This window comes from Botrytis sinoallii (genome assembly GCF_014898435.1).
Source record: "Botrytis sinoallii strain Bc 23 chromosome Unknown BSIN_032, whole genome shotgun sequence".
Classification (NCBI taxonomy): Eukaryota; Fungi; Ascomycota; class Leotiomycetes; order Helotiales; family Sclerotiniaceae; genus Botrytis; species Botrytis sinoallii.
In genome coordinates, this window is record NW_024066059.1 from 485,685 (window position 1) to 510,548 (window position 24,864).

Below are 24,864 nucleotides of genomic sequence, written 5' to 3' on the forward strand. Positions count from 1 at the left end.
GAACTGAAGATGTGGCTGTATTGTATATGAATGATGATGATGATGCCAATCTATCTATTGGGCTCGAAAGAGAATTGAAAATATAATGAGGATTATTGATTGTGAATGGATTAATTAAGTATATAGCCTAGTGGCATGTTCTGTTTGATGCGACATAGTGGCTCGAATTGTAAGGGGATCTAATAGAAATCTCGAAAATTCTTTAGAGAGGGGGCTCTCGCCTCTGTTTTTTTCTTTCTCGCTTTTAATTGTCGTTTATTGATTATCTTGTGTGTTTGAATGGGGTGCGTGTTGATTTTCGTCTTCTTTTCATTTTTTGTTCTCTTACTTGATTACTTGATTACTTGATCACTTGGTTGCTTTTTTGCTTTCTGGCTGATGAATATGTAAAATCTAATCATTTGAGTACAGATTCTATATCGATCCTATTGTAGAATCTAAGGAGTATGAGAGTAAATTGCCTTTCAATCTTAAGGCATGAAAGTAACGTGTCATAAAACCTATAATTATTTTCAATCTTAGTATGATTAAAGAATGTCATTCGGCTTCAGAATGATGGCGTTTTTAAAAGAGTCGACCTTTTAACGAGTCTGATACACTTTTTTTTCTGTCCAGCTGAAGGAGCAAGCCCTGAACTGAACGAAATTGTCAATATCTCGAAATCGCATGCGTTTTCTCAAACCAAGCTATTAATCAATCAATTAGTATTTTCACTACGAATTTCAATGAGAGTTTTCAATAGCTTACGATTGATCTATTATTCAAAATCTAAAAGGATCTGAACGTAATTGTGACTACAATGTCATGATAGTCGGCTCTCTGGCTGGCCGCTTAAAGAGCCAATCATTATAAACAAGAGTGCTTTCTGAAAGTTCTCCATGTTCAGTCAGATGAATCAATAAGAGGCTGGGTTGGTTGGTTGCGCTTGCTTCTAGAAATCAAGAATTCAACAAATGGCATGGATAGAAGATAATCCCTGTGTGTATGAATACGTGTCGTGTCGTATGCAAAGATTACCCCGCCTCCATCAGAATAAGAAATTCGAGGCACCAAAAAACACTTGGTTTCCAAGTTCTACATCAAAAAGATCTTTCAGTACTTTGAACTCTTTGATTGAAGCAATTTGAGACGTTTTAGGTTTTTGTGAAGTCTATCGCACCTGTACTGGGCTTTTTCATACTGACGGTGCTCATATATTCCATTTTTTTAAGTCCAAGTACCATACATCCCAAAAATACTACTACCCTCACGATGGGTTGTACAACTAGCTCACACGTACCCTCAGATGACTGCGAAGAGAGCGATATGAGCGATATGAGCGAAGAGGAAATCCATGAAGCTGTTTTGGCGGCCGGAAAGAAAGCTAAGATTACCGGTCTTTGTGAGAAGTGCGATCAAATCGTGGGCTGGTTCTTTCTGGAGCAAAAAGTGTTCGGAAGAATAATCAAAAGAGAGGAGAGCTCGCGCCAACTTATTCACAATTTCAAAATCGACGAATTCAAGTCTTTTTGCAAGCTCTGCAATTTCCTCTATTCCATCTGGGCTGAAGGGAAGGAAGGCAATGATGAAGAATATTTTTCCCTTGCAAGGTCAACTGCAGCATATTTGTTTGGCTTCAGGTACGCCATCGGCAATGCGTTGGAGCCCGTCTACGTCAATAAAATTATCTTTTACCTCGTGGCTGGTGAATATGCCAATGAACCTATGAGCCATCGTACTAATACAATCTTTGGCTTTTCTAACGCAAATGCTTATAAAGATGGAGTAGCCATACGCAATCTGTCATTACAGGCTGATTTGTCTCTCGTCCGGGAATGGATTCGGCAGTGCGATGACAATCATGCCGATTCTAACTTGAATTGCCTACCAAGAGATGGCATTTCACTTCAAGGCTTCACAGTAATCGACTGTAAAGATGGGAGGAATATCCTGGTGCCAGGTACCACCTGCATGGAGTACGTAACACTGAGCTACGTCTGGGGATCTGAAGTATCAGAAGGGCCAGATCAGTTCGGAAAACTACCGTCTACTCTTCCAAATCTTATAACCGATGTTATCAAGGTTGTCATAGCTCTGGGCTACAGATACTTGTGGATTGATAGATACTGTGTTCCTCAAGATGATTCTTCTGATATTAAATCCCTTCTCGTCAAGAACATGGATAAGATCTATTCACAATCTACTCTTACGATAATCGCCACTACTGCCAAATGCCCAAGTGAAGGTCTCCCTGGGATCAGCAAGCCTAGAATAGCTGTGCAAAAATCTCTGCAAATGAATTCCATTCATCTGGTGCAGTGGGTCAGTAACATCCAGTATGAGATCGATAATTCCGTATGGAAAACGCGCGGGTGGACCTATCAAGAAGCTTTATTGTCAAGACGCAGGCTCGTGTTCACTGAGACTCAGTGCTATTTTCAATGCGATGCAGGAGGTATTCGGAGCGGCAAAGGAGGTGGTCGGATGGAAAGTATCGACTATGACCTCACAACGGAAAGACATATCCAGATGAGGCGTCGCATCCCAATGATATTTCGTCCACGGCCAAAACATTACACCGACAGGGAAATATCCTTCTTCAGCCTTATGGTAAGCGAGTATACCGAGAGACAACTCTCGAAAGACTCCGACGTTCTGCCTGCCTTTCTGGGTATATTGGGTATGTTCACGTCTGAGTGCTCAATTTTTCATGGACACATATACGGAGTGCCAATTTTCGAGTCCAGTAACAAATTACTCCCTGTTGACACTACCGCTACGCTAATAATGGCTATTACATGGAAATTTTATTGGCACTTTCTTAATCTTGAGAGTTTATTCGCGGCAACTTTGCCATCAAGGAGACGGACCTCGCCAAGCTGGACGTGGTGTGATTGGAAATATACTTCACCGTCGTTTTATTCGATTGAATGGACAGATGAAATTCTAGGTTCAGATTCCCCGAGGGGAGCTATGGATATAGTGCACGACCAAAAGCTTAACCTCGAGTTCGAGAACGGCACCATACTCCCGTGGCCTCGCGAAGCGGATCTTGCTGATCTTGCGCAAAAGATTATGCTGATGGGAAACGTGCGCTATATCCATGTTTTTGGGCCGTTCACGCATCTTCCAATTCTTATTAGCTCAAATCCCGAGTGGTGGGGCCGGAAACTGTGTGGTCCGTATGTAATAGATGAGTCGGTAATTTGTTGGCTTTCGGGGTTGGCAAGAGATCGGGGGATGAATGTTACGGATAATGAGGAGTATGTCTTTAAGGCATGGGTATATGCTTCAGGAATAAGCCGAGTTTCTTATCCTGTAGAATCTAAGAGAGTTGTTCACATGATGCTGCTGAGTGAAATCTCAGATTTGAACACCTTTGAGCGCATCGATGTATGTACATTTGATGTGGAATTGGAATTGAAAGAAGAAGAATGGCAACAGGAGAATTTGGAGGATATTGCGAAAAAGCTGGGATGGGAGATGAAGGCTTTTAGACTTGCATAGTTCTATCGATATTTTATAGCCTGCGAGGACATTATCATGCTGAGGTTTTGACAGAAAGTTTGTGTATGATGTAAGAGGGATGTCAATTTCATATTAAAGCGATTCATCAAAATCATGATTACATGGTAATATTGTATAATAATATATACAAGTATAATAATGGTTATATAATATGTGAAACTGATTGGAAGTCTTAAACAAGATCAAATAACTAATCCCTATGCCAAGGTAACCCAATAGCCAACATTATTTTAACTGTCTACGAACACATATCTCAGACCTTCTGCACAACTACTTTTGTAAAAACATTGAAGTATATTCTATCCGACCTCAGAGTATTGAATGGGACGCGACATGGTTTCATTCTTTACACATAGTACAAGTACAGATCTCCTACCTATTAGAATAGGAAAGTGAAAAGCAAGTATGGCGTTCTTACTGTTCCTTTTGATTGTCCCTTTCCTTGGTTGCAAATTCGGATATTTGAATCATGTATTCTGATATTCCCTCTTCTGTTCATAATACATTAGTCCTCTAAATTTCTTCTATTGTAGCGTCCCAACTTCCCAGCTTCCCAGCTTCCCAGCAGAGTGTTCAATAGTTCACCCAGGCTTCATCCAGACTCCATTCATTCACTCCAACCAATAATCACAAGCTCCAGCCCATTAACTCAACCCAACTCAATCTCTTCTAAACACTAAATATTAGAAATTGTCTCGAATATCAAAAGAGGTCTATGAAATTAATAAGATCACCTACCTATTTACCTTTCGTCCAAATCTCAACCCTAAAATTACAACTCGGAAAATTGAGAACACTACTTATTCGGACTTCGCGAATTAAGAACATCACATCTTGCTTAAATTAATATCTAAACGTCTATTCTAGGTTTCTATTTAAATCTCAAGTCTCAAGTCTCAAGTACTATATAAGCAAACAAATAGCTACTCACAAAACATAACAACAATCCAATCAATCTATCACACATTATTCCATTAAGTTATCAAATCCAACCAATCTAATCGTTCAAAAAATATTAAAGAGAATCTAGATACTTAGAGTGAGGACTTCCGTTTGATCTTGCTTCAATGTATTAGGTTTTAGTTTCTCCTTTCTTTAAGAAGTTTTATATACTGAGTAGAGTATACTTTTTTAAGAAACTATATTTATATTTAATTTCGAAACTCAGACCATATTATATTCTAACTCTCGATTTCCCTTTTCTCTTTAATTCCTATCCTTTAATTTCTTCTCCATCCTTGTATGAATTTAATTCATTAATATTCATCTACTAATACAAAACCAATATTTATTCGCTTAGCAGATTTAGAAGTTGATATAGTATAGAAAAGGAGTGTTAGGTGGCTCGAGTGGGTTATGCGATGTATATATTTTCGGATATGATATTTTTGTTTGGTTTATATTGAGATTATGCATATATCGTAGGTATAGATATGGAGTTGCTTTTGTGTTTCTATGTTGTTAATTGGAATTTGGAGGGCGTGGTTGTTGCGAAGATATAGGGGATAAGATGGATTTAGGGGTTGGGATTTGTATTGGGACTAGGATGAGAATGGAGATGGTCTTTCAATAACTTGTTCTGATAGATTAATAAAGAAAATTGAATATTGAAAACATTTGTTGTATTATGGATGAGAGAATAATCTTGATATAAGATGAGAGAAAAAATCAAACAAAATCGAGGAAATCTCCTCCAAAACAAAAACATAAATCACACTCTCACAAACCATCAACCATGAAATTTACGCTCTACCCCTACCCAACCACCCCCTCCTCCTGCTTTCCCACCCCCTCCCCACCCCCACCAAGCCTCCCCAAATACTCCCCCCTCATCCCCCCATAATCCGCCGCCACACACGGTCCCACCAAATCCGCCCACCACCCATTCTTCCTATGACTCCCCAACCCCACCTCCCTCATCAACATATCCGTATACCCCACCAAATCCAGATGAAAATAATTTCCCCGTCCCCCATGCGCCGGATATCTCAATTTCGAGAAAGTATTCTGATATGCGATTTCGCGTCTCGCTTCTTGCAAGCGAGGAAGAGAGAGATGCGAGGAGAAATAGGCGGTTGTCCAGATAGCTTGGGCCTCGGCGAGGCGGAAGGCGTTGGAGAGGTGGATGTGAGAGAGGAAGACGAGAGAGGGATTTTTTGAATCGTTGAGTGGAGCGAGGAGATTGTAGAGACGCGTGGGGGTGGTTGCAACTGCATGGTTAGTTTCATGCTGGTCCTGGGTGTGTGATGGACCAGGCGGATTCCGAAGTTTCGGGAATGAAGTGAGGATTTCCTGCGTTGCGTTTTGAGTGAGAGATTCCCAAATCCGCGATTCTTCTTCCGAATCATCGATTACTGGATGGGGTAATCCAAACTCGCGGGTTTGTGCAGGTGTCAGAAAGGGATATCCTCGCTTCCACCCCGTGCCACATACAACATATCTGTATGAATCACCGTCCCGTTTTCGAGTACAATGGCATGAGAATCCAGCTTTGCAATATCCCCCCGATAAACCCTCACGTTCCTCGCCACCGTACCCCAGAAATCATCATGGTGGATGAGTCCAAGTGGGCCATTACACCAAAAAATTTCACTCTCAAATTTCAAGCCCTCAAACCCGGGTAGTGCACCCTCTCTCTTGAAATCTGCAAGCTTCGCAGCTTCTTCATCTGCACCTCTCCAGATCCTCGACACGATGGAATTTATAATCGACGAGCGATGAATGAATTTCGACAACCAAGTCTGCTCCGCGAAACACGAGGGACTTAATGCGGAAAATGCTCGCGTGGCAGACATTTCCGCACCGTTGCGATACTGGCCTCTTCCTTTGGCGCCGGCGAATATGGCGGGTCCTTCGCCCGATTGGCGGATAAGCCAGGATACTTTTTTGCCCGCTTTAACACATTCGTATACCATATCTGCAGCGGATTTACCTCCCCCAAGAATGGTTACCGCCGTATATGGGGAATCTGGTGCTAGGGCTGATGTAGATATTTGTCCAAAGTGTTTTTGGTGGACGATGGGGCATTGAAAGTTCGTTTGATTAGGGAATGACGGGATGTAAGGAAGAGAATTCTGACCAGTGGCTATAGCTAGTTTTTTGGTCTTGATCATTCTCTTGTTTTCATTTCCTTTTCTATTCTCGTGGACTTCACTCCAAATCGACCAAACCCCATCAGTCTTCTCAATACCTCCCACTTTGAACCCAAAGATCACTCGATCCCTCAAACTCTTCTCATTATAAACATGTACATCTACATATTCTTCTAGATACTTCGTCATGTATTTCGCTTCAAATGTATCATGATACGTCTTTGCATCTGGAGGAAGAATAATAGGTATATCCGAGAAACCTGTCATGCGAAGACCGGATTCGGAGCGAAATCCAGGGTATTGACGTGCTGTGTGTAGAGATTAGGGATTACTGATAGTGAAATGGTGTGAAAGGAGGGTGGCTCAAGGGGGAACCAAGAAAAGAGAGAAAATACCGGAACTCCAGACCCCTCCAATAACATCTTCTTGTTCAAGGATAGCGAGACGATGAGTAGGATAAATGGAGAGGTAGAAGCGAGCTAAAACTATGCCGGAAGGACCTAATTAAGGTGCGATATACCAGTTAAGAACTAGCCAAACGCCTTGGAGAAGAGGAGAAAGGTAATGTGCATGAATTCAAATGATTAACAAAATGACGAAATGGGTTTGGAAGAATGTAAATGTTTGAGGTGAAGGGGAAGGCAATACCTGCTCCAACAATCACGAGATCATATTCCACCTCATCCTGCATTTTCAGATTCTCATTGAGCATCGTCCTTGAGTTCTTGATTTCCTTGTATGCTAGTATGAGATTTCAATATCAATAATTCGCATTCAGAAGAACAAGTCACAACGAGAGCTCTGGAAGTCTGGATAATATATAAAGTGAAGTCTATACCCACATTTTACGGCACAGCACATCACCACTGGGTAATCGTGACATTTTGATATTGGTTTAAAGGAGATTTTGGTTGTTCGCTGTTTGTTATATGTTGGTATCCATAGTAAGCCAAATGTTGGCAATGAGAAAACCTTCTTTAGTTATCTATTTCTGAATCCCCCACAAAATTCTAACCCTTCCTTACCAATACCAATAATAATGGTACTGTATAACCCAAACGCCTCCCATCAATCTTTGATAGTTGATTTTATATTCTAAAATCATCTGACTACTCCAATATCATACACTCGTCTTCGTGTCTACAATTCCTTCTTTGACGACTCAGCCAACTTCTTCTTTTCCTTAGCAGCCTTTTCTCTTCTCGCAATGACACCTTCAGCTCCAATTCCACCAAATACTAATCCTACACCCATCCACTGTTTACTGCCTAGTGTATGACCAAACCACACTACTGATAAGATCATAGTAAGCATCTTGCGAGTAACAGTTATGGTTACTAGAAGAAGAGATGAGAATGTTGAGAGTGTGTAAACTGTTTTGAATGTTAGTTTGATTTTTAAGATAAAGTAGCTCTTGATGTCATGAAAGGAAGAATAAAAGGGGAAACATACAGATGAAAACTTGTCCCACAGCACCACAAGCTGCGAATCCAAGTACATCTCTCCAAACACTTGGATGTCTCTGCATAAAAGCCAATGCTCCAGCCAATTCTCCTGCTCCACTTGCAAGATCCATACCAAGATACTCTCCCAATCCCGTATGAACAAGATATGGTGACAATAATAAATATGATGTTGTAAGTAAAGTGCTTATAATATTATTTGCACACATCATTTGTGGACCTTTATAAGGTTGGAAGCTTGTGAAGATCCAATCTTGTGTTGTGTTTGTGAGACCATCAAATAGAAGATTTACTCCTAGGAGCAAAAGTCCCCACGCAGTATTGCGATCTGGATTAAGTGCCGCTTTGCTAGGTTTTCCATGAGATTTAGCACCTGCATGGAGAGTAAAGATGCCGACACCGCATGTTACGGCTAAGACGACGACATATTTAGAAATAGGGTAGCGTTTTCCAAAGAGAGTTATGTGAAGAAACATGACTGGTAGTAATTTGCATGATTTGGCAAGAATAAAAGTGATATAATCGATGTGATCGAGAGATGCATAGCCAAAGGGGGAGGCGAGTGAGGAGGTAATGGCCACAACGAGAAGGGGAAAGATAATCCGTTGACTTGGGAAGATGGGTAGCGTTTTGCTATTGGCGGGAGTATCGAATCGTAGGTAAATGTAGCCTACTGTGGCAGCGAAAAGGGATTGTACCGTATTGAGAAAGACGGGGAATTTGAATTTTTCAGGTGCTTTTTCTGATCCATATGCAGTTGTAGTGAGTCGTTCTTGAAGAAGTGCCCAAGTAAGACTACGCATTTATACTATTAGCATTCTTGTTTCCTCGAATCAAGACCATTAAGAATCCTCTCCGGTGCTATCACTCACAAACTGCCGTAAATACCAGCAACTGCAAATATCAATTGCAATGCGCCAGCTTCTTTTTGTGTCTTCCCTTTCAATAGCGCATCACTTTTAGGTGCACCATTCTGAGTCGGCGCATTCCCATTCAGTTCCTTATTCGATTTCTTAGCACTTAAGCTTCTCGTCCCGGTCGCATCTGCTTTACTCGTGTATTCGGAAGATGGATTGCGACGCAAAGGCTCAGCTTGTTTTGTTCTCGCCATCTTTTGGCAAATCGTTATTCCAGATGTTACAGGGAAATCGGAGAGGGCAGTTGCAAAATGAAATGAAAGCAAGGGATAAGTCCCGAAGGAATAGTCAAGGCAAATGGGTATCAAGAAGAGTTACGAAGGGAAAGGAAAAGAAAAAGAAAAGAAAGGAGCGTAAAAGAAAGCAAAGTAGAAAAGGTGCAACGGGTAAATCAATAAAGATGTGTATATTTCCAATTGCCAAATGTCCTCAACTATTTTCCCTAGGAAGGTCCGAGGTAGTAGCAACAAGCCACATCTCACATCTAGATCTCCTATGTACAAGCCACACCAAGCCAAGCCCTTTTTATGCTTACCTAATAGATCTGCATTACAGTACCAAAAAAAGGCGGTCAGATCTCCTCCCGTTCAAACATGGAATAGTTTCAATCCGCAATTGTTCTAGGTAGGTTGGTAGGTAAGTTATGAAAGGGTCCCTACGGATTAGCTGGCATTTTGTTGTTCCGTGGGTCTCTCCCATTCATATTTTCTCTCTGGTGGTTTTTCGTTATTTTGCTTTACATTTGCATTTCTCTTCTTTCGATGGTACGAGAGTAAAAGTGTTGAAACTCGACAAACAAGACACTTAATCTTCAAGAACTAAATCTTTCGAAACGTCATATTTCCACTCTACCCAGAAGTGTAAACAGACATCCCATATACTCACGGAAACCCCACTATTCTATTTCACCTCACGAACCCTTCGATTCTCCCACCAATCCACCCCGCACAATTATCCTCCCAGAGCTTCCTTTTCCCTCAAACCCAAGCCCAATCCAACTCAAAATGTCTAACGCAAAGTCCCCCGAAATCCTCGCCGCCTACGACGATGTCCGCTCCGACAAATCCCCCACAAATTGGCTCTTGATATCCTATGCCAAAGCCATAGGGGATGCTCTGACCCTCACTGCAACTGGAGAGGGCGGTATCGCTGAACTACGTGAGAAATTGGATCCTACCCAAGCCCAATATGCGTATTTACGGGTTGAATATGCCAATGATAGCGAATCTTCCAGGGTGAAATTCGCTTTTATTACGTGGATTGGAGAACAGACAAAAGTTATGAGGAAGGCAAGAGTTAGCATTGAGAGTGGTGCTGTCAAGGCTGTCTTGAGTCACCATAGTGTGTCGATAGATGCGAGAAGTATGGAGGATGTGGACGAGGCAGAGATCGTCAAGTTGTGTAGGAAGGCTGGAGGTGCAGATTATAATGGTGGTAGAGGATGATATTTTACAAAGAAAAGGGGGTTTGATTGGAAGTTATAATGTTAGAGTAGAGGGTGAATGGGATAGAATGGGAAAGATACCCAGAGCAAACATTGGAATATACTAGTACAGATTCTGGTCACAAATCAAAGAAAATACAGAGCACACGATGATTCACAGTTGAACATTTAACTGAATTCACGTCGACGATCTTGCATCTATTACATGTATTTTAAATAAATTCATTGTTCGGAATACTCGTATTGTTCTGAATCTACTCAATGGTCTATCTACTACATTCTCAGAACATATCTGGATGTGTTGATGGGCCTATTTCGTAGTATGAGATCAAAGGTCGAGAAGACGTAAGGCTATTTGTGTTGCGGACGTATTGGTGTTCGAAGGAGCGATGTGGAAGACGAGTGGGAAATTTGTGTCGAGTGCATATGATTTAACGGGTAATGTGCATATCATGATTCGTAACTTAAGAGAATTATCAGGTCATAGCCGGCATGAATGACGAGATTAGGTCGATTCTCGTTCGTTCGATTGGGGACTTCGGAAAGCTGAGAGTCGAGATAGGAGGTCGGTATCTCTGGTTGTCGAATGTTGAGGCGAATCATTTGTATCAATAGGGGAATGTCATTTGCATAAGGGCAACTCGTATGTGCACCATGCAAATGAGCATAATTTCGTAAAATTCCGTGCCGCAAGAAGTGGAAATAAAAATGGTAAAGGAACTGCTTTTGTTGGGGAAAGGAATATCGGTCCAAGGAAAAATTACTAACGGACCCCAAGGTAGAATCATCGCATCAATATCAGCCTTGCGGCAAGTCAAATCTGGATAGACCTGAGACAAAGCTTGCCTGCCTGAAAAAGAAATTCGATGTGCTCAAATAGAGCTAGTAATTCATTCTTGAGCATTGCCTTGACTGCGGCGTTGCTTCTCGGCCTCGAGGTTCTCATAGAGAAGATAGAGAGCCGAGTCGTTAGCCTTAGCAGTACCCATAATGGTGAACATGCGCTCTCCAGTCTCATCGTGAGGAGACTAATGCATATGTCAGTACAGATATCTTTGTGGTGGAGCTTTGAGCTCTCTCGGGATAAAGAAGGCTTACCTTAGCGATGGAGATACGAGCCCCAGAAGTCTTTCTAATCTCACTGATCTTGGAACCAGCCCGACCAATGATACATCCAACCATGTCAGCTGGAATGCTGATGTTTTGTGTTTGGAGTTCTTCTCCGTTCTCATCGTGAGTAGGGGGTCCACGTTGAGCAGCATCGGATTCAGAACGGCGGTTGTATGATCGTGGAGCACTCTCACTGAAATCGGCACCATTTCCAGTGCGCATGACACGTGAGCTACCATACTCACGACCAGTTCCTCCAACATTGCCTTGGCCCATACCACCTGAATTACCGGTTTGAGTGCGAACCATGGGGTTATATAGAACGGTACCGGTTCCTCTAGCCCAGTCATCGACCAAGCACTTGCAGATTTCCCAGATGGCTTTTTGAATGCCTTCAGGGTTACCCTGGACCTCCACGATACGTTCGGTGGATTGTGGGAGCATTTCTTTTTGTGCGACCATGCGAACACCAGAAACGTCTTGGATATGCTTGATTTTGAGTCCTTGTCGGCCGATGATCGTACCCATTTGATTGTGGGAGATCAACAACTTGATTGCTAGATAGTAGAATTAGACTAAGTGTTTATATGATGGCATAAAACTGTAACTTACGATGAGTACCGTTGTTAGAAACAACTCCGCCCATTCCCATTTGTGGTGCGCCCTCCAACAGAGCTTTCGCAACAATGGAGTAAGCTCTGGAGATAGAATCGCATCCACCTGAGATGGTTAAGACACGATCATGAACACCTTGAACGACCTTGCTGACACCGGCTTTCACACCAGTCTCATCACGAAGGTCGGCGACATTCTTGCCACCTTTGCCGATAATGACACCAGCTTCCTTTGAAGAAACAATAGCTCTCAAGGTAAGTTGAGATTCTGCATATTCTTCATCGGTCTTTGGGAGTGGTTCGCCATCGGGGCCAAGACGAGTCTCATCATTGACTTGTAAGCGATCCATGGAATCGTTGAGCTCATCACCATTAGGAGCATTGTCGCGATTATCTTGAGAAGACATTTTGTATTTGTTTGAGTTTCAACTTCCGGGAGATAGAAAGTTGAGTGAGGTAACGTTGGGTAGATCTGATTGATGGAAGGTTAGTACTTGAGAGATGTAATTGTAAATTAAAGAGCTGATGATCCGCAGAATGTGACATATCTCACTATCGCATCGGGATAGTGAATGCGCCGGTGGCATGCAATGTAAAGGCAAAGATTGCGACTTGAGCAAAAGAAAGAGAATTAATATAGAAGCATACCTTGATTGCAGATATCAAGAAAGAGACTGGTTGTGGGAGGGAGTTGTGTGTGAGGAGTTCGAGGTGTGTTATCGGGAAGATAAAGGAGGATGAAGGGTTGTCCGAGTGACCTCGAAGAGGGGAAAAGAAGATGGATTTAGGTAGGTAGTGGGGGGTGACTAAAGGTTGAGAGTTGAGTTGAGGAGTGGGAAGGGACGAAGAGGAGGGAGAGGAAAAAGAGGGAAGGGGAGGAGAAAGTGTGATTGATATTTCTCTTTGAAAGAAATCGATGAATCTTTTTGTTTGTGGAGGGGAGGGGAGAGAGGGAATGGCTGGTGAACCTGGAAAGTGCTTTTGCTTTTTTTTACTGGGAATGATTTTGACGCTAATTATTGGAAGGGCGGGGTTCAAAGTTTGTTCGAGACACACCGACTGTGGTTTTAGAAAGGGTGGGGCATTTGTACTAAGGTAGAGGGGAGGGGAGGGTACCTAGGTCGGTAGGTAGATCGTCAAAACCATGTCCTGGGATTATCTATCTGCATGAAGTACACATTTCACCAATTCACCAACTTGCTTGTACATAAATAACAATAACAGGAAGGCTGACGGTATTCTTTGGATATCATTGGTATCTGGTGTATCTACTTGTTGTGCCTCAAAATAATCAATAGCAAATCATCCCTCAAGGATTTTCAAGGGTTCGAACTAAGGCAAGATGTTAAGAAGAGCTTGAGCTCAAGCTCCTAACATTCAAGTGCTTTGTATAGGTATTTCCGTTTACATGGAAGGAGAACTTCACAAGGGAAGAATCGCGGATGGAGAAAGGACTTTAATAGTCACCCGTACATGACTCCTCTCTGTGGGAAAACCAATATCAGACAGTATGAGTGAAGAGGTTGAGAGTCTTGATATTTATACTTCTTAATTTCGTTCACCATATGAAATAATTTGATATTGTCTGCCTCCTATGACCATTCCCATATTTACAACGCTGACCCATATTCCGACAATGTCACTCATTAGTCTTGGGCTTCGCAAATCCTGTTTCGAGGAATTGTCGGGGTCAATTACGAAATGTGATGAGCAGCCAGTTTCAACTGGTGTTACTCAAGATACCTAGACGAATTGGAGGCTTCCTACATTTCGCGTATACCTGCATTGCCGGCTTGCAGTAGTGTTCTGCTATCCGACGTTCGAAAAAGGTCAGGCTCCCAGCTGATGTTAGGAGATCGCCCCATTCGTCCCCTTTCTATCATATTTAATAGATGGCTTGTAACAAGTGATCAAGTCGATGTCGCGTCGTGATTCGTGTATTGATGGATTCGCGTTTACTGATGAATCCGATAATGAAGTGTGTTGTTGTATAGACAAAAGAGATAATGTAGCCATCCTATTCAACCGTGTTTTCATCGATTTGTTTCTCTTTTATTCGTTTCAATGTTCCTAGCTTGAAGGCTTCTTCAGCGTTTGGCAATGGAGATTTTGGTATGGGAAGTTGGAAGTCGCCATCATCATCCCCAAACAGAAACGCTGCCTTTTCTCGACCAGCACCGGATGTAGGTCGCTTTCCGGTTCTTAAAAATGGAGAAGAACTCTTTGGAGGTGAGGATTTTATCGTGGGGCTAGATGCTTGATCTGGTTCTAGCATCCAAGAGAACGACGACTGTGCAATCGAAGATCTAGTGGGGATGGGTGCTTCGGGTCGCTCGGTTGTTGCAGATCTCATAGCATCTCTTTCTATATCGGGTTCGATAATTGTAGACGGCTCGTTTGAGGAGAGGTCAATTGCTTCCCTTGGAGTTTGACTAATGTCAGGCGTTGATATGGATGTCTCATCTAGGCCATTTGTCTCTTTTGCCAGAGCATTACCTGGGTCGGAATTCATGATGGGAGTCTCTGGTGAAGTTGTCTGCCCTTGATCTGAGATTGGCGGTAATAAAACTTTCGGTATATCTGCTTCTGGTGTAGCAGGCTCATTCCTACCATCGATAATTGGTGAAAGAATTGGAAGTGGCATAGTAGAGTCCTCCAAGTAAACCTTCACGAAATCAACTTTCGCAATAGCCATGTCCATTGCCTCGATGCACTTTTCCCGGTTACTTTCTTTTGACACAGAAACAGATCTCAGATCTTTCATTGCGTGATCTAGCATGACAGCCAATTGCCTATTTCTTTCGTTCATTGTTGCCATGATAGCTGTCGAGGCAGGCATCACACGCCCATCATCAAGAGACCACCGTGAAGCAGCACTAGCTCTCCTAGGAGAATTGTTACTTCTTGGAGTTTGTAGTCCTTGCATATTCTTCTTCACTTCTTCCATTGCATCGCGTACAGCTTGATTGATGCCAAGACGCTCTCCCCTATTGTAAACACCTTTTGCAGCACCTTGAATCAACGCTTCAACACCCCCCTGTTGTTGCAAGAACCGAGCAGGGCTAGTCAATGAAGATCTATTCCGCATGAGTAGCTGTCTAGGGCTGAGACTTTCTTCAATAGGAGCATCAGGTGGTGGCGATGATTTATCTCGATGCGGGAACTTCCCACTATATTTATGAATAATCTTGGATCCCCCACTAGCATTGAAATTATCTCGTAAGAAGATTGCATCATCGACGAAAGTTTGAGGATTTGGAGGACACTCATATTTGAGTAGTAACATTAGGGCCAGCGAGTAGTTCGATTCCATTACTGATTCATAAGTTAGTCATTACGCCAAATTGTGGAAGGTGAATTGCATACGTTGCCAACGAATTCGAAGTAACATTGCTACACATATAAGATCCACAAGATCTAGTTCTGGATCCTCGGCGAAAAGAGTATCCCATACTGATAGTAGATCAACGAAAGGAAACTCGCGCCCGAAGAGCAACCTGATCCAGCGTCTGTATAATCCGTCAATAGATGAACAGTAGCCGAAGTTAACGATTTTTATCCTTACATCAAGAATATTTGTGGTAGTATCTCAATATCTGTAAGATGTTTGGCCAGTCGCGGATCTACCCGAGCCAGGTATACTTCATGAATTCGCTTACTCCTTTCAACAATTGGAGATGCGCCATTTTGAGGGGTTCCGCCAACAATTTGAGGTGTTTTTTGACCGGGGTCACCTAATTCATAAAATGACTTTGCTGATCTCATGACCAAAGACAAGAGAGTGAAGGCATCATGCTCGATGAATTTACGATTCAAACACTGCTTCATAATCGAATCTGATGGATCTGTTCCTGATTCACTCGTGTCACTATTGATGTCTCGAGGGTCAATAGAATCTTGCTCCACTACCCATAGAATTGGAGCCAGTATCTCATGCATGCCCTGACGATAACCTACATCTTGGTTGATTTTGCAAAAGATAAACAACACATCCAGCATGAATCTTTGAATGTCGGCACGACGGAAGTATGGTTCTTCTGGCATGCATCTCTCGATATCCTGAAATATTTCGGCACGAATTTCTTCATCTTTCCGAAGGGTATTCCATGGTGACTCAAAGTGTCTCAGTACATTTGGACAAAATTCCCAGAATACATAAACCCGAAAGTAAAAGAACTCACGTGTTTATCATCGTCCAGAGGATCTAATGAAGATCCTAGATCATTTGGATGTTCGATGAATCTTAAGAAATGTTCTCTTAAAGAGGTATAAGCACTTCGTGAATCCTCAAGTCCTCGTGCCCAACCCGTGATCTCTGTGTTTTGAAACAATAAAAATGTCTATAAAAATGTTACTCAAGAGTACGCCAAGATGAAACTTAGAACTTGCCTTCCAACAGATAGATCTCAAACCTCCGTTACAAGGACTGTTTTCTCCAACGATCCTCACGGATTTCTTGAGTTCGGTCAAGCTAGATGCGGACTTTATCGTCACCTGCCATCTCTTTCTTTTCTCACTCTTGTATTAGAACAACAACGAGCAGAGAGAGGAAGAAGCTTTTGAATTTTCTAAAAATTCTTACCTAGAATCTTCCAAAGACCTCATTGTCACGAGCAAATGTGATGTCCGAAAAAGGGAGGGTTGTGACGACACTCCTATCTCTCGGACTATTTAAATCATGGAGTGGAGTGGAGTGGAGTGGGGGGCAAGGCTGAGCTTTCCTTTTTGCTCTTAAACCAAGTTTTGTTTAGCGTCAGTTTGAAGCAGCATTAACCAATCAAATAGAATCATGTTGATCAGCCTTGTTGTCAGCCTCCCGTCGCATCTAAATGGAACACCGCACTAGCAACATTAGGTACCTCAATATTATGTTTTGTACTCTTCACCCAATCATCGTCATCTCATGCACTCCAACCGTTGCAGTCTCCAATTGGTATTCATTTTCCTGAGACGAAGTATCCACATACTTTGAGATGAAGCTCACATAAGAATAGACTTTAAATATAGTAAGTCCTGCATTTCATCCATGTGGAGTTTGTGTGGACAAAGAGATATAAAATCTCCAATGTCTCGTTCTGGCCCGGATCAGTTGTCACAAGAATTGCGGATTCGATTATACCTCGACATCAATATCTATCGATCCTCAATATACAAATTTTGAGCAGACGAGCTGTACCAGCCCATACATCTTTGGAAATACTGATACTCATGAAGCCGATGAAGCAATAGCAACTCACAATTTACGAGCAATTGTCCCATTCCAATCAATTGTCCCATCAACAGCCATGTCTTCCGATCTTCTCGAGTTCGATACATTTTACAAATCACCTCAAAATACTCAACCGAAACCTAGCCAGAGTTTTTCGTTTTTTGATGGTGCCACCTCTAGTAGCCGGTCAGGCCAGGCGCATGCAAACCAGGCTCCGGCGCAAACTATAAAGCAAAATGATGACATTTGGGGGGATCTGAATAGCTTCACGAGTCCAATGACTCCAGCACAAAGTGGAACTCCTCAAGACGATCTATGGGGTTCGTTTGGCATAACGGCTACTCCCCCGAACCCAACTATTAATGCACCAAAATCCAATTATCAAGGGGGCAATATATTCAAAAATGATAATGCTCCGCCAAACCCGGGAATAGTGCGCAGATCAACCCTTGACCTTTTTGACAATAATGTTCATGAAATGCCAGAGCCTCCGTCTACCTCGAACAACCATATGAGCTATTCCTATCCTCGACCAACATTGCCACCATCTAAGGGTTCGTCAGGCGGGGAAATTCTTTTTGACGCCGACGAGGAAGAGGGTGAAGATGATGATTTTGGGGATTTTGAGAGCGTCACTCCTCCTGCATCACAACCACCACCACCTTCAGAACCTCTCGATGACTTTTTTGGCTCAATGAGTATTAAGGAACAACCATTTAAAAAGCCTCCTAACCTTAACACCACGTCGCCGACTCTCAAAACCCCATTACCATACCCACAAGCACCCAAATCACCCTCTTTTCAGCAGCGGAATCCGTTTCCCAAGGTGGGTCTTGCTACCCAACCAATCAAACAAGTCGCCAAAATGAAGATCGAAGATAAACCCAAATCAGCTTCTCCTTTGACAGCTTGGCCATCATATGACGAGAAACCTCCAAAAGCAGCACCCTACGTTGATTCGCCTGCCATACCATCTCTTGTTGAAGACATAGACGATGATTGGGGTGACTTTTCTGATCTTCCAGCCGAATCTCCAGCAATACCTAGCTCAAACTCAACATCTGGCATAGCAGCCGATGCTTGGGCCTGGAATGCCGTCGATAAAGTCACCGAGCCCACCCCAGTGGAACCCAATCTTCCACCTCCTACCAACATCCCCCCTCCCTCGATTCTTTTGATGCTTTTCCCCCAACTCTTCGACCTTCCTCAATCATCTCTCTTTAAAGCCGTAGCAAACCAACCATTCTCTCTCAAAAATCGCATCATATCCGATCCTTCCACCATCAATTTTCTTCGCGCCTACCTTCTTATTGCCACTGTTGCAGCCCATATCATCGCTGGTCGCAAATTACGCTGGAAACGTGATACTCATCTCTCACAGGGTATGAGCATTGGGCCTGCTGGCGGAAAAGGCGGCATGAAATTGACCGGTGTCGATAAAGCAGAAGTCGCACGTGAAGACCGTGAAGCAGAAGAAACAATCCGTGTATGGAAAGAACAATTAGGGAGACTTCGATCAGCTGTAGCTGTAGCTAATACAAGTCTTAAAGATGTATCGAAACATTTGGCGATCCCAGAAATTGGAGATTCGATGCATGTAAAGAGTCAGGAAGGGGGGCTAACGGCACCGAAAGCGTGCGTGATATGTGGATTGAAGAGAGAAGAAAGAGTTTTGAAAGTAGATGTCAAAGTTGAGGATAGTTTTGGGGAATGGTGGATTGAGCATTGGGGACACAGATTGTGTAGAAATTTTTGGCAGGAACATGAGGGGAAGTTAAAATTAAGATAAGAGGGACGCTTTAGGCATATGTACTTGATTGAGTATTCATGTACACCACTTCGATTCATGTTTTTAATTTCACAGATTTACAATAATTCATTGGTACTAAAAAACTTAATTCATATTGCTGGAAACTTTAGGGGTTAAAAATCAAAATGTTATATATTATTACCTGACCTTACCTGCCATTACCTTACCATCCTATCCCATCCTACACATTCCATCACATACCCAGTGAATCAACTATAATAACTAACCTACCTACTCATCTCACCCTATCCATCTATCTACCTCATCTACTCCCTCGCCGCACTCAAAACCCTCACTCTCTCCGCAGCCATCGCAGCCTTAGCTTTGCACCCAGAACACCATTCCGGTAGCATCTCCTCCGTCTGAATACTTTTAAGACAGGAAATCGGAAGGGAAACAGAAAGGGAAAGCGGAAGCGGGAGAGAAGCGGATTTAGTGGCCATCCAGCAGGGTTGCGGATAGCCGTGCGAGGTGTGCGAGCAGGCGTAGTGGACTGTGGTGTAGGTGCACATCTTTTGGGTGGGGTTTTTGTTGGAAGATGGGGGTGGGGGAGGTTTCTGGGGGAGTGAAGGGGAAGTTGGGGGTGGAAGGAGGGTGCTTAGTTGAGTATATCGAATTTTGAGTTTTGAGTCTTGAGTCTTGAGTCTTGAGTTTCGATTTTCCGATGGTGTGTTATATTATATTTAAAACGATGATTGGATTATTTGAAAACTGTGTATAGGTGCAATCTGTGGATGATACTTGATACTTGGAAATGGAAATGGAAATGAAATAGATGATAGAAGGGGGAGGGAAACGAGATTGATATAGGAAATGGGAACAAAGACATTGTTCTTCTTGTCTGTGCAGACAAAGGGACAAATGGGGATGAATATGAATATAAAGAGCTGTGGGTGTAGAACAATGAAATAGAGAGGGGGGGTGGGAAGAGAGAGGAACAAGGAGAGAGTGTGTATCTCTGGACAAAGAGGGTAGGGATGAATAGATAGATGGATGAGGGGGGTTCTTTGTGCATATTTGGCATTTTTTCTGTGCATCCTGTGAGTTTGTTTTGGTGGTTGGGATGGATTTGAAAGAAGGGGGGGAAAATTGAGAGAACTGAGTAAACTATGTAAATGATGAGCTGAATTCTGGGTGGTAGGTTGAACGATCAGGGTCTCTTGTAGGTTAGCTACATGCATGTTGCAAGTCAGACAGGTGAGTCGTGATCGATTGCCAAGTACATGTTGACCTATGGTTCAGACTATCATCTTTCCGTGGATATGTAATTTATATCTACTAACAAGGTCGCTTATCTTCTTTTTTGCAGACATTGTATAAAAGGTATGACTTCCGACATATCTCAAGTAAAAACCACAGAAAGCATACAAATGTATACGTTCAATACTCCATAGGCATATTCCAAAGTAAAAGTTGTATTTGATCGATAGACCACAGGTTGAATTGAGTCGTATCCAAGCTGAAAATTCAATGAAAGAAGAAGAAAAGTCCGTAGCATCCTTCAGAAGCCCAAGATGAAGGAAAAATGTGTAACGCAACGCCTAATATACACCTCTACACCTCTACACCTCTACACCTCTACTATTCTTCAACCACTCAATATCTACCAAAACCAAGTTTTCTTTTGCTTTCTAGACTCTGTAGCTTTCTTGTTCGCTTGTCTCTCTTCCTCTTCCTGTTCTTTTCCTTCGTTTATGATTTTTAATGCTTCTTCACCTTTCGGAGCGGTAGTCAAATTCTCGTATCCATCTTCTGTTATCAAAAGATCGTCTTCAATGCGTACACCTCCAACTGGATAGTATTTCTGTAGGAGATCTTTGTTGATGTATTTTGCATATTTGGGAGATTTGAGATAAACTTCTTCAAGGGCGTATCGGGAGAAATAGCTTGGAGATGCATCGTCAGAGAAGAAAATCAAGCAGTCTAGGATAAACTTACATTCCAGGCTCAACTGTGACTACCATATCCTTTTCAAGGATCGATCCACCATCTGAAGTGACTCCAGTGTTGGAAAGAATTTGGAAGTAGGCATCAGTCCAATCGGCGGGTCTTTTGCTGAAACCATACAGACGATTTGTGATGCGACTTCCACCAGGTCCGACATCATGAACTTCCAGACCAACGTAATGACCCAACTAAATAATCAGTCAGATTGGGATATTATGAATGGAGTAAATAAGTGCTTACACCATGAGGGAAAAATGCTACCGAAACACCGGCCATGAAAAGTTCATCAAATGTTCCACCTTCCACAAGTCCCAAATCCATGAGACCTTTGAGCGCAACTTTGTGAGCATGGATATGAATATCTCGATAATTAGCACCTGGCTTCAGCAATTCGATACACTCATCTTGCATCTTAGCCACAATGTCATAAATAGCTTGAGCTTCCTCAGTATACTCTCCAGAGATTGGAACTGTTCGAGTCACATCAGATGCGTAGCAATCCCATTCACATCCCGCATCAAAACACAGAAGTTGCCTGTCTTTTAGAGGTTCATTGTTGGCCATATAGTGAAGAGTACTTGCATTTTCTCCAGAACCAGCAATTACTCCATATGCTTGAGTTTTCGCCTGTTTGGCAATGCATGTTGCTGTAAAAATGGCTTCAATTTCTGCCTCATTAGACAAATGACGAAGACCACGGAGAACATTGATATGTCCTTGTGCTGTGATTGCACTTGCCTTCCGGATCATCCTAAGCTCATACGGAGTCTTAATAGCTCTAGCTGTATTCATAGCCTCCTCTAACCTGGAGCTATCGAATGGAGATTCGCTGATGATAGAATGACATCCATTTTTGCGAGTAATCTTAAATTCGATATTTTTTGGCGCTTGATAATCATGTAAAATATGAATCTTTCCAGGTTCGGTATGTGCATACCAAGTGAGATATGAATCAAGATGAGTCAATGTTTCGACATGGTCAAAATCATACTTGGCCATTATCTCTTTGATTGTTGGACGAGCTCCATTATAAATGACGGATGAGCCGGAATTTGGTGGTGGAATCCAAAGCCATAGTTGATCGCGATGGATGTTGTAAGTGACGATACAATCAGGGAGATTTACTCCCGTAATATAATAGAAGTAACGACGTTGTCGGAAAGCAGGTGGCATATCAGAGTCTTCATAATTGAAACTTGGTAGACCGGGAAGATAGATGAGACCTTCACCGACATCAAGGTGCTTTCTGACATTCCCTGCATGAAGTTTTGCTGATATAACTTGTCAGTACAGGTCTTGGGTTTATTCATAATAGGAAAGCCATGATTCGAGTCGAATTGTTGAATGATTCGTGTTGAACCAATCATCACACTTGGCAGCTGTCCCACGAGGATCACACCCCCTTCCTCTGGGGAAGCTCTAGATAAGCCCATGAATGGATGGATAACTAACCTGGATACTTTTCAATCGGCTTGGGCTTATATTCTATTGATCTAATCAACTGTCAGTATATTTCCTTGTAGTATAAGGGCTAAGATTTATTCACAAAGCATCGAATTCGTCCACCGCCTTACACGCCCAACTTCCACTTGAAGATGGTCTAACTTCTTGATCTTTGTCCTGAGCAGTAAAGGAGCTCATGATAGTTTGGAGATCCATCTTCAATCAATACGATGCAGATACCAATTAACACAATTATCGTTGATGTGAGGTTGTTGTTTTGAAGGATCTCATATCTTGGTGATTGTTGGTAGTACTGATTCAGATGGGCCATGGCTATCTCGGCTTAAGTTCGGGATAAAGGGGTTGTAAATACCTACCTAAGTAGGCAATCTCCCCATTGACATCTTCAGACGATATCCATCTTCGAATCCTTTCAATGAAAGCCTTGGGCTGTGCTTGATGCAATATGATAATGTTACACTCATCATCTTCTACAACCAGTCAATATACATTCTATCCAACCAAGTCTAAATCATTGGATATGGGTTTCTCATAACCCCGCATGAAGTCACACACCCTTGTAGATGCATCGAATCCCAAATATTGTCCTTCTCCAATCTTCTACCTCCAGCCTCACCCACTCCCCAAAAAAGTTCATCACAAACCATCAACTTTTGTTTCTAAGATAGGTACAAAGCTCCTTTGCAATGTTGAGTTCTTTCACAAACGTATACGGCTCTTTTCCCAACATCCAAGCTCGTATGAATAATCTAGCGGGTACTCAAGCAAGCGTCGTGGGAATAGCAGGCTCTGGAGCCCGATTTCAGAGTCTGAGTGATTTTGAAAAAGAGCAGGATGAATTGCAAGCTCGGTAAGTTCTGGATTGGATACAGTCAAGTCTCATAACATTATCACCGCAATCTTTTGGTGCTGTTGTATGATGTTATTTGTGAGTTTTAATGACGAGGCTTTTAGGATTGACCAAGATAATCTCAACGCACAACCCACAAGATCTCGTACTGGCTTACCAGCCGCCAGCAGACCTAGGAATGTGCCAGATGTCAGTGGTATCCTACTTGAAGAGCAAGCGTTGCAAGAAATGGGCAGCATAAACTGGGTCGGAAAACTACTGGGTAAGTCCTCTTTCACGATCACGAGACTTCTTCATCTATACATCGATACTAACAATTTCCAGAGTACCATCAAGCCAATGCCATCAACCCACTACCAGAGTATACAGAGCATCAGGTCTCCGAACAGCGATTCCGCTGTTCCGTAACCATCCAACAAAAGACCGAGCCCATCACCACCTTAGCATCCTTCAGCAACAAAAAAGATGCCAAAAAATTCATCTCCAAACTCGCCGTCGATTGGCTTATATCACAGAACCTCATGCCTTCTACTGGCGACGTCAGATTTCCCAAGACACCAATTGCAGCACCAATTCCAGATGCTCGCGAGAGAAGCACCTCTCCAACACCGTATCCCAGTCTCGTCCCCAGACTCTGCATCGCCCTTGGTTTCAACCCTCCGGCATATAGACTCACGCGCATGTCAGAAGGCACCTCACTTTACGAAATCTATGCAGATTTTGGATCTGATCCCCGAATCGACGGCCCTGTAGGAAAACTCACAAACATCTACGGCAGGAATAGAGCTAAAGAAGCCTGCGCAAAAGAAGTTTTTATGTTCTTGAAGGCGTTTGAAAGATCGAGGGAAGCAGGTATTGCAGCTCAGCAGGGAGAGGAGAGGAGGAGTGAGGAGGAGCCCCAACCTCAGCATGAGGACTCGGGTTCGAATGCGAATGATCAGTATAGTGTCGTTCTGGTATTTAAGAATGGTTAAGTATGCTGTTGAATCATGGATTGTAACAGGATGGAGTGGGATGGAATACTGGGACGACCATCTTAACGAATTTCCTAGGATAGATTTGGAATATATGTCATGTTATGTTGTGGGATACTACCTACCTAGTACGAACTTGTTCGGGTAGAATACAAGTTTCGAAATCTCAATTCGTTTTCACTTGCTCTTCTTTTCATGTTCCTTCTTGTCTATTCTCTTCCCCTTTCTTACCCTGCCCACCAATTCCTTCCATCCAATGTTATTTGTTTTCACTGCACTCCCTCACCTCTCTCATCAGCATCACCACTTACATGCTATCTCTCCCTCCTACCCGCAACCCACAACTTCGCATCCAAAAGCTATCAAATGATCAAAATCAAAATCCAGCCATCAAGAACATCATTCAGCTTCTCTACACTTCCACCCTCCAATCCTTCAATTCTTCAATCCTTCAATCAATAAA

The 24,864-nt window shown here is 42.6% G+C and overlaps 9 protein-coding genes across 9 annotated transcripts; 4 read left to right on the forward strand and 5 right to left on the reverse strand.

Annotated features, from left to right (window-relative positions):
- Positions 1 to 1,251: 1,251 nt before the first annotated feature.
- EAF02_011496 (uncharacterized protein) lies at positions 1,252 to 3,486 on the forward strand (the record flags this gene model as incomplete). The annotated part of the gene is made up of 1 exon (XM_038907543.1): positions 1,252 to 3,486. One exon carries the CDS (start codon positions 1,252 to 1,254, stop codon positions 3,484 to 3,486), a length of 2,235 nt encoding a protein of 744 aa, XP_038752765.1.
- A 1,776-nt stretch (positions 3,487 to 5,262) lies between these two features.
- EAF02_011497 (uncharacterized protein) lies at positions 5,263 to 7,482 on the reverse strand (the record flags this gene model as incomplete). Its single annotated transcript, XM_038907544.1, has 5 exons — positions 5,263 to 5,919; positions 5,961 to 6,907; positions 6,995 to 7,099; positions 7,248 to 7,340; positions 7,449 to 7,482. 5 exons carry the CDS (start codon positions 7,480 to 7,482, stop codon positions 5,263 to 5,265), a joined length of 1,836 nt encoding a protein of 611 aa, XP_038752766.1.
- Positions 7,483 to 7,502: 20 nt separating this feature from the next.
- Positions 7,503 to 9,369, reverse strand: EAF02_011498 (uncharacterized protein). The gene is made up of 3 exons (XM_038907545.1): positions 8,935 to 9,369; positions 8,052 to 8,857; positions 7,503 to 7,972 (listed from the first exon to the last, which is right to left on the reverse strand). The coding sequence occupies exons 1-3, from the start codon at positions 9,171 to 9,173 to the stop codon at positions 7,740 to 7,742; spliced, it is 1,278 nt and encodes a 425-aa protein (XP_038752767.1). The 5' UTR covers positions 9,174 to 9,369; the 3' UTR covers positions 7,503 to 7,739.
- Positions 9,370 to 9,983: 614 nt separating this feature from the next.
- EAF02_011499 (uncharacterized protein) lies at positions 9,984 to 10,424 on the forward strand (the record flags this gene model as incomplete). Its single annotated transcript, XM_038907546.1, has 1 exon — positions 9,984 to 10,424. The coding sequence occupies one exon, from the start codon at positions 9,984 to 9,986 to the stop codon at positions 10,422 to 10,424; it is 441 nt and encodes a 146-aa protein (XP_038752768.1).
- An 889-nt stretch (positions 10,425 to 11,313) lies between these two features.
- EAF02_011500 (uncharacterized protein) lies at positions 11,314 to 12,554 on the reverse strand (the record flags this gene model as incomplete). Its single annotated transcript, XM_038907547.1, has 3 exons — positions 11,314 to 11,451; positions 11,522 to 12,090; positions 12,146 to 12,554. 3 exons carry the CDS (start codon positions 12,552 to 12,554, stop codon positions 11,314 to 11,316), a joined length of 1,116 nt encoding a protein of 371 aa, XP_038752769.1.
- Positions 12,555 to 13,336: 782 nt separating this feature from the next.
- EAF02_011501 (uncharacterized protein) lies at positions 13,337 to 16,752 on the reverse strand (the record flags this gene model as incomplete). The annotated part of the gene is made up of 6 exons (XM_038907548.1): positions 13,337 to 15,462; positions 15,514 to 15,656; positions 15,713 to 16,260; positions 16,329 to 16,487; positions 16,513 to 16,654; positions 16,730 to 16,752. 6 exons carry the CDS (start codon positions 16,750 to 16,752, stop codon positions 14,165 to 14,167), a joined length of 2,313 nt encoding a protein of 770 aa, XP_038752770.1. The 3' UTR covers positions 13,337 to 14,164.
- A 680-nt stretch (positions 16,753 to 17,432) lies between these two features.
- Positions 17,433 to 19,145, forward strand: EAF02_011502 (uncharacterized protein; the record flags this gene model as incomplete). Its single annotated transcript, XM_038907549.1, has 1 exon — positions 17,433 to 19,145. The coding sequence occupies one exon, from the start codon at positions 17,433 to 17,435 to the stop codon at positions 19,143 to 19,145; it is 1,713 nt and encodes a 570-aa protein (XP_038752771.1).
- A 1,624-nt stretch (positions 19,146 to 20,769) lies between these two features.
- EAF02_011503 (uncharacterized protein) lies at positions 20,770 to 22,772 on the reverse strand (the record flags this gene model as incomplete). The annotated part of the gene is made up of 5 exons (XM_038907550.1): positions 20,770 to 21,052; positions 21,105 to 21,301; positions 21,354 to 22,384; positions 22,566 to 22,606; positions 22,660 to 22,772. 5 exons carry the CDS (start codon positions 22,770 to 22,772, stop codon positions 20,770 to 20,772), a joined length of 1,665 nt encoding a protein of 554 aa, XP_038752772.1.
- Positions 22,773 to 23,317: 545 nt separating this feature from the next.
- Positions 23,318 to 24,401, forward strand: EAF02_011504 (uncharacterized protein; the record flags this gene model as incomplete). The annotated part of the gene is made up of 3 exons (XM_038907551.1): positions 23,318 to 23,427; positions 23,532 to 23,689; positions 23,752 to 24,401. The coding sequence occupies 3 exons, from the start codon at positions 23,318 to 23,320 to the stop codon at positions 24,399 to 24,401; spliced, it is 918 nt and encodes a 305-aa protein (XP_038752773.1).
- Positions 24,402 to 24,864: the final 463 nt, after the last annotated feature.

Bases quoted from the DNA above. Each gene is read 5' to 3' on its own strand.
- EAF02_011498 (XM_038907545.1), bottom strand. From the start codon at position 9,173: ATGGCGAGAACAAAACAAGCTGAGCCTTTGCGTCGCAATCCATCTTCC. The intron at 8,858-8,934 runs GTGAGTGATAGC...ATAAATGCGTAG, and splicing joins GCTGGTATTTACGGCAGTTT to TCTTACTTGGGCACTTCTTC. The intron at 7,973-8,051 runs GTATGTTTCCCC...CATTCAAAACAG, and splicing joins TGTGGGACAAGTTTTCATCT to TTTACACACTCTCAACATTC.